Here is a 15767-nt window from a genome sequence, read left to right on the forward strand (position 1 = left end):
ACCATCCCTCCAAGATATCAGAACCTATTTCTCTACATCAGTGCTAATCAACATTTTCATTTTTGTAAATATGATAGAAAAGGTATTTCACCTTTATAAATTTTTACTTAATAAGTAGAGCATCTTTTCATATTTGAAAACAAAATCCATTTGCATTTCTTTGTTGTGAGATAGCCTCTCTTACCAGGTTGTTAACTTTTTAAAAATTACTTCTTTAGGCTTTTTAATTAAGGGAAATCAACAAAGATTCTTTCTCAGTGTGTATCATTTTGATTTGATTGTTTTCATGTTTTTGGTCTGTTGACATTTAAAAATTTAAGTAATCAAATTGGTATAAAATGTAAGTTTATGGGGCATGATTATTGTGTTATTTAGAAGAGTCTTTGTAATATTATGTAATACTTGGGTCTTTTATATAATTTTTTTAAATGTTCTATTTATTTTTGAGAGAGAGAGAGAGAGACAGCGTGAGCAGGGGAGGGTCAGAGAGAGGGAGACACAGAATCTGAAACGAGCTCCAGGCTCTGAGCTAGCTGTCAGCACAGAGCCCGACTCCGGGGCTCGAACCCACGAACTGCAAGATCATGACCTGAGCCGAAATCGGATGCTTAACCAACTGAGCCACCCAGGCGCCCCTGTGTAATTTTTTAAAAGTGTATTTTCTCAAAGTTTGCATTCTAAAAACTTCGTTCATTATTAATGATTAATTTGAATTAAAGGCAAAAGTGTTTAAAAAATACTATAGTTATTCTTAGTTGAGGATCCTCCTAGGTGAATTAAAAGCTAAAGATTTTGACGTGTTTCTCATTTAAACTTCTTTAGGATTGCTAAGTAAAACTAAATAATTTTTATAGTTTTTCATGCTCATGACCAGGAAATAAGTCATATTTCCTCCTATATGTAATTATTAATTATTAAAGACACAATATTTTCCAAAAACAATTATTTAAAAAAGAGGAACCACAGATTTTGGACAGACTGTCAGGAGTGGGCTAATCAAGGTAAGCCCAGAGTTTGAGAACCCATGTGTCATTTATTAGATACCTAACTGGTGATATTGCTAGCATATAAATGTTGGCTGAGAGTATCATAGTGACTTTCTAATTTTCTTATATTTTTGTGTCAGTGTTATTCATCCCTTATATCTGTCTGAAAAAAATTAGATTTTGAATTTTCTCTGGGGCCTATTGTACTAGGATGAAGCTGGACTATGTCCTCAGTTTAAATCATCTTGATATGTGTAGCAACATTTTTGCCACCTGATAGTTGTATACCATCACTTTTTTTTTTTTTTGCATTGTGAACTCTGGTGGGCATGAGTACTGTCATTGCTCATTCTATAATTCTAGAACATAAGTATATTATTTTACATTTTCTTTGAAGACATTCTATTAAAATTTCATTGAAAACCCACCATGAATTTTAAATATCAATATAATTTTCAAACCTGGCAATTTAAGAACTAAGTATCTGACATCACATAGCTTTTACCTCTGAAGAATCTTTTTAAATTGGGGCAAAAAATAATTAAAGAAGCAATGAACATTATCATTCACTTATTCTTTCTAGGAGCTTCTTTGAGTTGCTGCTGTTCTTTGGAAGAGATGAGTTTTATGAAGAGCCTCTAAAGGATATTCTTGGATCATTCCAGGTAAAACAGTTTACTCCTTCACAGTCTGTCTACATTTAACACATGCCTGATTCTCCCCCTAAAAGTGGTATATTGGTTGTTTATTGCTTGTAAGTTTTTATATTTACTAAGATGGCAAAACTTAGGATCCTATTATACCAGCAGAAAAAGAAGGTTCTTAAAGTTAAGTTTTAGCCCTATTTCTAAAAGTTCAAATTAAGATTCCAAGTCCATATTTGCTAGGCCAGAGCCTGCTGCTGCCACCCTTGTGGATTCCTAAGCACATCCTACACATACACTCACACTTTTTATTGATTATAGGCTTTGGTTCAAATCCCATCTAGAACTCAGCCCTAGTTTAGAAACAACAACAACAACAAACTTCTTGCTTAGCCTAAAAGCAGGCTGTCTGTCTCATGTCACTTTTTCCCCTTGGCTATACCCTGATTTTCTCATTTATATTCTCAATAGCCTTCCCAAGATAGGCAATTTGTTTGTTTGTTTGTTTGTTTGTTTTTGGCACAAGCTAAATGAGAGGAGAGAGTAAATCCAGAAGGGAATGCCAAAGATCCAAGACTTTAACTGTAGACACAAGAACATTTGATCTAGGACACTAATGTGTCCTTGGCATGATCTCATTATTCTTTGGGTGGAATAAAGGAAGATGTACTTTGAGCTCCCTCTAGGGGTAAAGTGTTCTCACATTTATTTCTATTATGTGTTAATAAGAAAGGCTGTCCATCTTTAGGAAGGAGTTCAACACAGTAACAGAAAAGCCATGCAATACTTTCTCTCACCTAGAATTTTTATTTTATATTTATTGAAAGAGATCTTTTAGATGAAATTAAAATAGATTTTTATGATTGCTCATTCTGATGCATACATAAAAATAGGAAAATTAGAAGCAGACTTAATTGGCTAACATATATTTAAAACTTGTTCACATTCAGAATCTGACTCTAGATTTGTTTTTCCACTAGTCTTCACTGTCTGTTTTTCTATACCATTTTGTCTTCAGTGGCATCAAAAGTATTGATGAAGTAGCATTTCTTAAAACAATTGACAAAAGAACTAAATGACATTGGCGCTGGGCTTTTAAAAGCTTAAGTTGGTATTATGGTTCTGTTTAACCAACCAGCTTTGACTCTTGCTTCAGAGTGTTGTTAAATTATATTAATTGCTCTACACCCTCCCCATACGATTTGCTTCACAAGAGTTAAAGGAGTGCTCTGCTAGTCTCAGATTTTATTCTTAGTCACCAATATACCTTTTCATAAGTTTTCATTCTCTGTGAATGTCCATGGATGCAGAATGACAATTACATTGTGACCACTACCAGGCTGACTGGGATTCTAAGATAGCACTGACTATAAAACATATTCTGATTTTAGAGTTGTAGAAATAAGAAAAAAAATGCATCTTAGAACCAATGAAACTAGGTGTATTATATTAAATATTCTACTTCATCCATTCTTACAATCAGCAAAAGAAGTAAAAATACCTATTTCCATGGAGCTTACATTCTTTTGATATTGGGGTCATGAGTTTGAGCCCCATGTTGGGTGTAGAGATTACTAAAATAAGTAAACTTAAGAAAAGGAAAAAAGAGCCCTAGGCTTTTCTAGCTGAGCCAGCCAGGTGCCCCATCATGGAGCTTACACTCTAATTAAAGTTTATATTCAGTATTTAAAACTTTGTAATTTTCTAGTCCATTTTTTCCTTTGATACTTGTGTTTTTGGCAATCCAATTTTGAATTTTTACTAGGCAAATATATGTTGAGTCTTCAGTATATACTAGGCACTAAGCTCTGGGAAAAACAGTAGTAAGCAAAACCAGGAAAACCCCTCCTATAGTGGAATATAATTCTGGTATAGAGACAGAAAGACAATAAATCAAATCTTTGTAAATTTCAGAGTATTTTATTAAAAAAATTTTTTTAAATGTTTCTTTTGAGAGGGAGAGAGGGCGGGAGGAAGAGAGGGAGAGAACATGAGCAGGGGAGGGGCAAAGAGAGAGGGAGACAGAATCTGAAGCAGGCTCCAAGCTGTCAGCACAGAGCCTGATGTGAGGCTCAAACTCACAAACCATAAGATCATGACCTGAGTCAACGTTGGATGTTTAGCCGAATGAGCCACTCAGGTGCCCCTATTTCAGAGTATTTTAGAAAGCAACAAATAACTCAAGGAAAAATGAAGCAGCCCAGAGAGATAGGGGGTGCTGGTATGGTGGTATTGGGGAAGAAGATTTCTGTTGTCAATCAGGTAGTTAGAAAATGCCTCATGGAGATATTAAATGAGCACTGGTAACAGGAACTGCTGAAGTGTTTAGAGTAAATGAGAGACAGTATATGTTTTTTGGTTTTTGGGTTTTTTAAAAATTTTTTAAACATTTTATTTATATCTAGGAGAGAGAGAGAGATAGCGTGAGCAGGGGAGGGTCAGAGAGAGAGGGAGTCACAGACTGAAACAGCCTCCAGGCTCCGAGCTGGCAGTCAGCACAGAGCCCGAAGTGGGGCTCGAACCCACGAACGGCGAGGTCATGACCTAAGTGAAAGTTGGACGCTTAACCAACTAAGCCACCCAGGTGCCCCGAGAGACAGTATTTGAATTATGCTTTAAATGGGTGAAATCATAAAATCTCTGAAGGGATTTTTTTTCTTTTTATCAGAGTTTCCAAGAGTTCTTCGTTTTTATCTTCTTTTCTATCTCCTGCTTAAATTCTAAAGCCTCTCCCTCCTTTTGTTCTCTTTTGTTTTTAAAATCTCTGTGCCACTTCTGCCACTTTTGTTGCTGTGGCTTCTTCTTCCTACGTCTTCCTTCATACTCTGAATTTTCTTGAGCCTCTAACACCTGCCTCCTAGGAGAGATTTCACCTTCTGTCCTCCAGTTTCTGAACTGAGCTGTTGCTGTTTGGTGCTTCCAGGCCTGTGCCCGTAGGAACCAGGAAGGGCCAACATGTAGTCCAGCATGTGCACTCCCCAAAACCCTTGCGTTTGCTAAGCTTTGTGAATTCCCCAGGCTTTGACACATCTCATAGTCCAGTGATAATCCCAGTGTCACCTTTTGGAATATTTTTACATTTTCTACTAATGCAAACACTATTTTCCCAAGTGGCTCATTACTGTCCATTTTTCATGAAGATTCACATCAGCTTAAATTCTTGTTTATTCTCCTCTTCCATAAGTATGACAAACATAATGCTGCTCATACTTTAATCTACCTGAGAATCTTGTTAAATTGTAGGTATTGATTCAGTAGTCCTGGGGTGGGGCCTGAGAATCTGTGTTTCTGTCAAGCTCAGAAGTGATGCCCAAAGTGCTGGTCCCTGGACCACACTTTGAATTTGCAAGAGGTTAATATTCTTTGCGGGATTTGAGTTCATTTTCCTTTCTGTCAGAGTGTGGGCTCTGAAGTCATACTACCTGGATTTCTGTTTTCACAGTAAGACCAAAACCTGGCCCTTAAATTTATTCTGTTCTTCCATGAATTTCTGATCTCCTAAAACCCGAGCTGCTCAAGTAGAAATTTTAAATCTTCTTATCAACTGACTATAATTTTCTCTCTACCTTATTTCAGGAGGAAATTCATTCCTAGAGCCAGAAGTTTCATTTGTCTGCTTCTAAAAGTTTGCTTTCTTAACATTTGGCTTCCAATAATTTTTCTTTACCTCAAAACAAGATGACGACACATTTCTTATATGATGCTCCTACTTCATCATTATTATTTTTAATCTGTTCACTGGTGAGATTTCCATAGGCTAGTGATTGAATTCATTCACTAGACCTCCAAAACCCATTAATGTAATTAAAATTAGATTCCCAGTGAAGTGACAAAAATAATATGAGAACAAAATTCCTTATGAATGTTGGAAACTAGGGTGAGGCTCTGTATCAAGTTCTCAGGGATGACTCCATCTGGGGTGATGGGCCAAACAATACTTGGTTTCATGAATGTGATTAAATAGGGGAGAGTGACAGGGAAAGGAGGAGACCTTCCAAATGTTATCTAGTACTGTCCCCCATCCCCATCAGCTTGTAACAGTGGGGACTGGAAGAAATACCAGATGGTGGGGCATTAAGGTGTGTGGCCATTCATTCTTGTTGGTGCTTCTTGCAAGTGTACCAGGTGTGCAGTAGAGCACACAGAACAGGAATACTGACATGACTATGCTACCAACGTTAAAAATGACATGTATGGCTCTCCATGAAAGCCTTACTTCCACTGAAAAAATGAAGATATGACCCAAACCAAATGCAGCCTGCCCCAATACCTAGAAGTTAGATTTTTAAAAACATGTTTTATTTATTTCTGAGAGAGAGAGAGACAGCGTGAACAGGGGAGGGTCAGAGAGAGAGGGAGACACAGAATCTGAAACGAGCTCTAGGCTCTGAGCTGGCTGTCAGCACAAAGCCTGACGCGGGGCTCAAACCCACAAACCGTGAGATCATGACCTGAACTGAAGTCGGACACTTACCTGACTGAGCCACCCAGGTACCCCTAGAAATTTTTGAAAAGGGATATGGTTGTTTACCACTATAGCTTTCTCTTTACTGCTTCTTGGGTCATTGTTCTAACAAATTAAACTTCTCTCTTGGTTGAATTTGAAGGATTCAACAGAGACCTATTTACCCGTTAGTAAAACATCTCTTTGTTCTAGATATTCTAGGTAAAGTGAAAGAGATTAATACCAGTTACCATCAATTACATGATTAAAATAAGACAGTTAAAAAAAAAAGATTAGTTTTGTTCTTTCTTTGGTTAAGTTCAGGTTATCATCCTGAAACTAAATAAAGAATTTACAAATAGAGTTGTTACAGAATTAAAAAATAGGACTGACATGAGGAAACAGGTAAAAATTAGTAGACTCATGAATATGGCTATAATGAAACTTCTACTAATGTTTTTATGATTCTGGAAAAAGAAAATACAAGTCGTAAATAAAAGCACAGATACAATGATCTGGAACTAAAACCTCGGATTATGGTATTGATTGGATGGAATTAAGGAAGATAGAAAAGAATTGGGCATATTCCTGGACATCTAAGCTGAACTAACCACATAGAGTAGTGCCAGTCACTAAGTGGGCAATGATTATAGGGGGAAGAACAGGATACAGAAAGAAGATAAGTTCCATTCTGGTCAGAATTTTAAATCTCTTTGAACACCCAAGTACTAATGCCCAATGATGATTAGATTGATGGAGATATATATCTATATATATATAGTTCATGGGTTCAAGCCCCTCATCGGGCTCTGTGCTGGCAGTGCAGAGCCTGCTTGGGATTTTGTCCCCCTCTCTCTCTATTCCTCCCCTGCTCACTCTCTCTCTCTCTCTAATAAAAATGAACTTAAAGAATTATTTTAAAAAGTATGTATTACTTTCATAAATCAAGAGAAAAATAGATGTTATAAAGCCCCCCTGCCCCCAATTTAGGGGGAAAAAAAGACCCTGGAGTAATCAGCAAAATGCTACCCAATAAAAGCCTTACTGCTAGAGCTCTGCACGTGTTTTAGTAAGCCTGACCTGGCCTCAGTGAAAACTATCCTCATCCCTTGGGGTCAATGTATAAGTCACAAGATCTTTTTTGTTCAGAATAGAAGTAGGCCATAGTTAAATTTTCTTTCCTGAGACTCTACCCTATTTTTAATCTACTTGTTCTTCTTTGGGTAATTGGGGGAAGCAGATTGGAGGAGGTAGGGGTTACAACCTCCCAAACAAGAAGAGGCCCAAAGCTATCTTCTTGCAATAGCACTGTAAAAGAAGAGCAGTAAGAATCAAAAGTAAAAGAACCAGCCATAAGAGAGGAATTTAAATAGTTATGTCTATCCTGTTTCACTAGGGCAAATGTTGATCTCCCCTAAGAAGTCAAGAGTTCATTGGCATTATAAACCAGAATAACTCCCAGGTTTTATGTTTAGCTAATATGAAGTTTAGAACCACTGATTTTCTACTAAAACCCTCTGGACTATATTCCCTTCCTAGACTACTTGGAATAAGTTGCCCAAAGAAATTAATTTGGCAAAGTCCTAATCTTGGTATTCAGAACCACCTTTGTAGTGCTGGTTAAAAGGCTTTTAAAAAATAGATCGTGTCAACTTAGTCGCAAGATGTTTTGTTTCAAAATTGTGCATCCTTATTTTTTCTTCTCTAATAGAATTTCTCTCCTGTCTCTGCTCAACTACATTTTGAGTACATAGGACTCCCTGTTCCCCACTCCCCCCACCCCCCAGCTTTTCCGCTGTTTACCGAAACACCATTCCCTATGTTTTCTGTCTCTCCAACTAGGCTGTTAGAGCTCGTAGGCAGAGATCCTTTCATCCTTGAGTCTCCAGCACTTAGTAGTCAGCCTCTAGTACCCATATATTTGCCAACACAAATAAAGGATAAATAAGTCCATACACACATTTTTTTCTTTTTTCTTTTCTTTTCTTTTCTTTTCTTTTCTTTTCTTTTCTTTTCTTTTCTTTTCTTTTCTTTTCTTTTCTTTTCTTTTCTTTCTTCTTTTCTTTTCTTTTCTTTTCTTTTCTTTTCTTTTCTTTCCTTCCTTCCTTCCTTCCTTCCTTCCTTCCTTCCTTCCTTCCTTCTTTCCTTCCTTTCTTTCTTTTTAAGAAAAGAATCCCTTTTAGAGATGTATCTTCATTCCTGGGCTCTAAAAAACAAGAAACAATGAGGTATATTTTCTGAAATTTACCTCCTGGTCCATTGGTTAGTATAGCGATATGGGCGACAGATCAACAAGTGCATTCAATGGGATGAAACTAACAAATATTTACTTGTGGATTCTACTTTGACAATGTGTAGAAAAAAGAGAAGTATGCTTAATTGTGAGAAATGGATAGGGGAAGAGATTTCACCATCTATGAAAGGAACATATTTGACAAGTATGCCATATATTTTGTACTGGGAATAAAAAAGATTGATGTTAAAATTAAAGTATCAGATTCTGAAATCATTTTATAAAAATTGTATTCCTTACATAAACCTTGAGTTGAAATGGATAAAGCTTTGATAGTTTTTCATTGTCGTTTATATTTTTGCAACTGTTACTCCTGACTCATAATTCTTATATATTACCACCTTAGAAATATTTCACTTTCTCTGTTTTTTTTTTTTTTTAATAATCTGAGAATGAAACACTTTTTCTCAACTGTGAAGTTCTATAATCACTTTGAAGAGATACAAGAGCCAGAGTTATTTCAGGCATAAAATATATAATAAATAAACTTGAGACAGAAATGCTCAAGGGACTAAGAGTAAGCCTCCAAAAGATATGGCTGTCAGCCTCAATCAGTTGCATATGTCAGGAAAGGCCAGTATACCCTGACACATGGAACCAACAGTCATCTCAAAAAGTGGGTACCAAACATTGCTCAGTGATAGTTGTTTACACCATAGTATCCAGCTACTAACAAAGATTTTATATTCTGAGCATCTTGTGGTTTTGTGTTATCAGGAGCAGGCATGTAAGTGCCTTCAAAATCAGTAAGACTGACACTTTGGAAGTAGCTCTAAAAGTACATCAGGGTCATTAAGGCATTCACTTATCACTGAAAGATGATTCTGTAGTGTCTTAATACATAATAACTAGAATTACCAGCATATTAATGCTTGAAGTAGTTTTTTTTTCCCCAGATAAAATATTAGATAATAGAAAATTCAGTTATAAAGCAGAAATATGAAGGTCATTAAGTCCAGCCTAACTTTAATAAATGATGAAACTGAGGACCAGAGAGATTCATTCATTCATTCATTCATTCATTCATCCATCCATCCATCCATCCATCTATTCAATAATATTTATTGGAGGTTAATTTGCCCAATTTGTAGTATTGCCAGTACTGTGACCTGTTCTCTTGACTAACTCTTTGTTCTCTCTGCTGAATCAGATTTTATATTTATTTCTTTGTGTGGGAACCTGTACTCCAGTAAACCTTGTACACACCTTAATTCTGCTTCAGGGTCTCTGTTTTACAGGTTAGAACAGTAATAATAGTACTTCTTTGTTGGCCATATTATTTCATTACTGATTTAAAAATGTTAATAATAGGGTTGTGCTTTCATTAACATGGCAATCACCAATTCTGAAATTTGGTTATGCCACACTTGATGGTTTTGCTGTACTTATGATTGGCTTCCCCTTCAGCTAAAACTCCCATTGCTGATTTAAGTAACATTTACATTCATTACTTAAGATTTTTAAAATGTATAAAAATGTAATCATATCTGTTAAACAGGGAACAATTACTTATATTTAAATATTCATTTTTTTTCAAAGTCCCAAATGGGATATCTTAAATAATTCAGTAAGTATATGACTGTACTTCTTTTTTAAAATATGTAATTTATAGACATTAATGCATTTTATAACTATGAGATTGGGAGTCAGCCTATTTAATCCAATAATCCCATATTTTACAGGTCAGAAAATTAAGCTCCTATGGAGTCGAGGTTAATAGAAGTAGAACAAGGTCCAAAGTCTTACTCTCAACCAGTATGAATAGATATAATCATGTGTTTGCAGTAATGTATATGTCAAAAGAATAGTTTTAAATTAAAAAATATTTTTTATGTTTATTTATTTTCAAGAGACAGAATGTGAGTGGGAGAGGAGGAAAGAGAGATGGGGGCAGGGGATCTGAATTGGGCTCTGCACTGATAGCAGACAGCCTGATGCAGGGCTCTAACTCATAAACTGTGAGATCATGACCCAAGCTGAAGTCGGATGATTAACCTTAACCAGGCACCCCTAAATTTAAAAAAAAAAAAAATTTAAATGTTTATTGTTGAAGGAAAGAGAGACAGTGTGAGAGGGAGAGGGGCAGACAGAGAGGGAGACACAGAATCTGAAGCAGTCTCCAGGCTCCCAGCTGTCTGCACAGAGCCTGACATGGGGCTCGAACTCACAAGCAGGGAGATAATAACCTGAGCCGAAGTCAGCCGCTTAACCAACTGAGCCATCCAGGTGCTCCTAAATGTATTTAAGTTTTATTTATTAAAGTAATCTCTCTACCCAGTGTGGGTCCTGACCTCACGACCCCAAGATCCAGAGTTGTATGTTCCACCAACTGAAAGCCAGGAGCCTCTAAAGAAATGTTTTATTTATACAACTGTCTTTTCTTTTTTCCCCCCAGATTTTATTTTTAAGCAATCTTTACATACAACATGGGGCTCAAACTTACAACCCTGAGATCCAAGAGGTGCATGCTTCACCAACTGAATCAGCTAGGAGCCCGTATACTACTATCTAAATGCTTTGGTATCTAACATTCTGAGACCTCCTAAAGCCTTAAAGAGACAGAAAGAAGCTAATATGGTTTTCTAAGTGATAGCAGATGAAGGCCTAGACTAGAGTGTAAACAGTAGAAAAAACAGGAAGAAGCACATCACATAATAAAGAAAACTGACATGATATTAGGATCAATAGAAGACAGTGAGTTTAAAAAGAAAAAGATGATTTTATATTTGATTACAAACACAAATGTAAAAACAAATAATACCTTAATACCTAAAATCAGGAATCTCCAGAGAGCACAGCTATCTAGGTTTTTTCAAAAAAAGAATAGTACAGCTATCTAGGTTTTTTTTAAAAAAATATTCTCAATACATATATGTTTTTTATGGACATGTGCTAATATTATATACACTAGGAAACAAAAACATTTAAAAAGATAAAAGTAAAATAATCTTTTTTTTTTTTTTTACAAATAGTTTATTGTCAAATTAGTTTCCACATAACACTCAGTGCTCATCCCCACAAGTGTCCTCCTGCATGCCCATCCCCCCTCCCCCCCACATCCATCAGTCCTCAGTTTTTGTCAGCATTCAAGAGTCTCTCATGGTTTGCCTCTCTCCCTTTCCCCCACCATTTCCCCCCTTCTTCTCCCCCTTGTTCCTCCGTCAAGTTCCTCCTAATCCTCCTATACATGCAAACATAAAATATTTGTCCTTCTATGCCTGACTTATTTCGCTCAGCATAACACCCTCAAGGTCCATCCATGTTGCTACACATGGCCAGACTTCATTGTTTCTCATTGCCATGTAGTATTCCATGGTATAGATAAACCATATCTTCTTGATCCAATCATCTGCTGATGGACACTTAGGCTCTTTCCATGTTTTAGCTTAAAATAATCTTTTAACAGTATAAAAACTAATGGTAGCAGTATGACTGAATATGCTTTACTTTTGAAAAATTTTAACTCTTGGTCATATAATAATTTATAGTCTGATTTTAAGTTGTTTACTTTGATACTTGGTTTTAATAGCTGTCATAGGTGTAAAAGACATCATTGATAGATCCATATGAAAAATTTTCTAAACTCTGATATTCAGTTTAAATTCCTTCCACCCAAATTACAAAAAGTTGTTGAAATCTGACTACTAAATTTCTTTTGTTACTGACATCAATGTTTTGATACTAACCATTTTTACCATATGACTTTGAAAGGCCATTAAAATGCTCCATTTGAAAGGTTTTTTTAAAAAAATCTAGTTTAAGTTTTTTAAGGGCAAACATTATAGGTGACATACTGATTTTTGGCAACAGCAAACCTGCAAGAATGTAAACACTTCCACATTCATTTTAAATGATTTTTCTCATAACTTTCTTTTGAAAAGCAGTAATTTTTTCACTGTTATCCTGTCCTCTTTTTATGGGCAAACTTAGAATGTTTATTTTTTTAAAACATTAGGTAAATATTCCTTAGGAACTTAACCACAGGAAAGAACAGCAAATGTGTGATGTTGTCTTTTTGAAAAATACCACATAACAACTTTAAATTTTACAACTTTCTGAAATGCTGTGCCATGAGATAACCAATGGAAGTATAATAATAAAAGTTATGATCATTCTCCTTATTACAAAGTATTGTAAAGATTTTAATGTATTTTAAAGACTCTGTTTTTATAACATTAACCACATGAAGACCTTTTTTTAAAAAAATATTTTTGTTTTGATTTGCTATAATAGCTTGCTCTATGAATGTATTTGATGTGGTATTCTACAGTTTTACTCTGGAAGCTGCATTCAAAATTAGACAAAAATTGCATAATGCTTCTGATTACATGGATTTCCATAAAACTGTTTTGATTAAAAATTACTGAGAATTTATCTTCCTTGATATACCTTTCCTTTCTTGACTCCATTTGAACATGCTTTTAACTACCTAAGAATAAGATGCCAACCCTTAATAACACAAGGGTTCCTCTCACATGATAAATATCAGAAGAGTGGACTGGTACTGATTTTCAGTACTGCAGGAGAAGGAATTAAGTTTATTATGGATTAAGGTAGCTAGTACAGGGAAAAGTAGGATTGTGGAAAGATAGGAAAGTATTTAGATTGGTTTACTGGAAAGTTTAAATAGGTTTTTAGGAAGTTGTAAGAAAAAGAGAGTGAGTGATATGAGAAAAGCATAAGCAAGAAAGTGCATGATGAATTTGAGAGACATGGAGGAGACCAGGCTGGAGGAGAGGATTCATTATGTTGAATAGGTGAATGAGTTAGGTAGGTAAGTCTAGAGATCCTTAAATATGAAGTTCAGGCGTTAAGAATTTCATCCTATGGAAAAAAAAATTCATTCTATGATAAGCTGCTGAAGAAAGAGTTCAGATCAATAATACTGAATATACAGCTTTGCAGATATGTTAGAGGGCCAGTTCTAAAGAGGCAACAAGTTCAGGGAAGGAAATTCTTCTGGAACAAAACATTTAAGTCTACACCACAATAGAATCTGAAAGAAGAGTGAGGAAGGGGGTTTTGTTTTCTCTCTATCTTTGGCAAAAACACAAGGTTGAATGAAAGTTTCTGAGGGAATAGATAGCACAGTGTGGTGGGTATCAGTGATAGTAGACAGATGACTTAAAGGATTAGGTTAATGTACAGGTCCAAATTTTTAATTAAGTAAACATTGTAAAAAGATATACGCATATATAGGAAAGATAAGTTGTGAATTCTACAGTTACTTAAGTGCTTCCTTTTTCACTTTGGAAACTTTTATTTTTTATTTTTTTTTAATTTTTTTAATGTTTTATTTATTTCTAGGAGAGAGAGAGAGAGACAGAGACAGCGCGAGCAGGGGAGGGTCAGAGAGAGAGGGAGTCACAGACTGAAACAGGCTCCAGGCTCTGAGCTGGCAGTCAGCACAGAGCCCGACGCGGGGCTCGAACCCACGAACCGCGAGATCATGACCTAAGCGAAAGTCGGACGCTTAACCGACTAAGCCACCCAGGCGCCCCCTCACTTTGGAAACTTTTAAATTGCATATCATGCACAAAAGCCACCATACTATTTAGGGAAGGAGGAGGCAAAGATACTTACAAACTTACTTGTTCTCTCATCCCATGGCCTTTTATTTATTTATTTTTTTTTAAATCCCAGGTCTTTTTAAATAGACCAAAATGAAATCTTCATTTCATCTCTATTTCTTATGCAGAGCCATTTCCCATAGACGTAGTCTCTAAAATACGGTGCATTTGACTCAATAAGTGAACACACACACACACACACACACACACACACAACTGTCCCATACAATTTTTATCTTAGAAAAATGAACTTAAGCTAATTGACTAATTGATAGGAATATAAGTATATATTTTCTAGGATAAACAGTTATGAAAGTTCACACTAAATGTAGAAAGTATAATCAAAAAGTATGTCAGAGTTGACTGTGGGGTGGGGGTTGTTAAATATAGTTTATCAGGGCTTTCCTGTAAAGTTTTGATTTAGTATGTTTGAATTGGTGCTTGGGACTCTGTCTTTTAACAAGCCCTCCAAATATTTATTTTTCAGCCATTTTTAGGAGATTAGCATTAGACCTATTTCACTAAGTCCAATTCTAGGTCTCACAATGCCAAGTGCTGTAGGATTGGTACCTGACCTTTTGTGAGACAGCTAGAAAGATGGGTTGTCCAAGAGCTCAGCAGCAGAGCTAAAGCTCACCGGTGATTTAGGGACTAGCATCTAGCTCACCTTATGTCTTGTACTTTTATTGAACCAAAAGCCAGCTTACAGTAGTTGAATTTTAGGGGTAGCAGTATGTGTGTCTAGAGTAATTTAGCAGTTTATTTACCTTAACGTTTGAAATCGATGATGATTTTAAATCATAAAGCTGTTAACACAGAATGTTACTATGTTCCATGTGTTTAAAACAAATTATGGCTGATCAAAAAACTTTATATCTTATTTTATGAATGCTGTATAAACATGCTGCCACATGGAAATGTAGAAATTAATTAGTTTTATACTATGGCATTTGGGTGTGCTAAGATAAAATGTTTATATATCCAAAATGTTATAAAATACTAGAAGATATAGCTAATATTTATTAAGTGCTTACTATGTGCAAGGCACTGCATTAAGCACTTTCAATACTGTATATTTAAACCTCACAACAATCCTATGAAGTAGGTGTTTTTAGTATCCATTCTGTAGATGAGTTAACTGAAGGAGCACAGAGAGGTTAAGTAACTTGCCCATTATTTATACAGTTTTGTTTGCTTGCTTGCTCATTTTAATTTAGGAATACTCTAAATAACTTCTAGAAAATATTTATTTTCATGTTATGACGTAATTATCCTTTGACTTCTTTGACTAAATAATTCTTTATCTTGAAACTTGATTTCTTCTACTGCCTTCTTCTCTCATGAGACAAATAAAACCTCTTTGTATGTCTTAACAAGGAATAAAAAGTGGCATATAGATACTACTTTGGAACATTGAAATGATGAAAGAACATGACAAAAGCAAAGTGTTTACTGCCACTTTGAATATGTAGCCTGATGATTTATATCATAAGTAAAATTTGTAATAGTGTATTGTTTTATATTGAAGCTTTGCTTTATAACTTACTAAGTTTTTAATGTCTGAGAGATTTTTTGAGCACAGAAAGAAATTTTGGCAATTATTTGTGTTTTAATTGATGTGCAGTTTATTCAAATTTTTAACACTGCCAATTTCAACACCTAGTTTTTTTCTTAAGACTGTAAGTGCAATGTATGCATTAAAAATATATATCTATTCATACTCTCACTAAGCCTTCAGTTAGTCTGTTCAAATTAGCAAATTAAATTCCTTAAAACATTTCAAAAACAACACCAAGGTATATAACGAATCAAGGAAGCATAATCAAATAA

General features: G+C 35.3%; 1 protein-coding gene across 2 annotated transcripts in view; it reads left to right on the forward strand.

The window, feature by feature from the left end:
• Window positions 1-15767, forward strand: part of ZNF654 (zinc finger protein 654) — a 93477-nt gene that overhangs the window by 55606 nt on the left and 22104 nt on the right. For both annotated transcript variants that reach the window (XM_039255594.1, XM_039255592.1), the window contains exon 3: window positions 1570-1651. In XM_039255594.1, coding sequence (XP_039111525.1) covers window positions 1570-1651 — 82 coding nt within the window. The remainder of the gene's footprint in view (window positions 1-1569; window positions 1652-15767) is intronic.

The sequence above is a fragment of the Hyaena hyaena genome, unplaced genomic scaffold (assembly GCF_003009895.1).
Source record: "Hyaena hyaena isolate Hyena2069 unplaced genomic scaffold, ASM300989v1 scaffold_534, whole genome shotgun sequence".
NCBI lineage: Eukaryota > Metazoa > Chordata > Mammalia > Carnivora > Hyaenidae > Hyaena > Hyaena hyaena.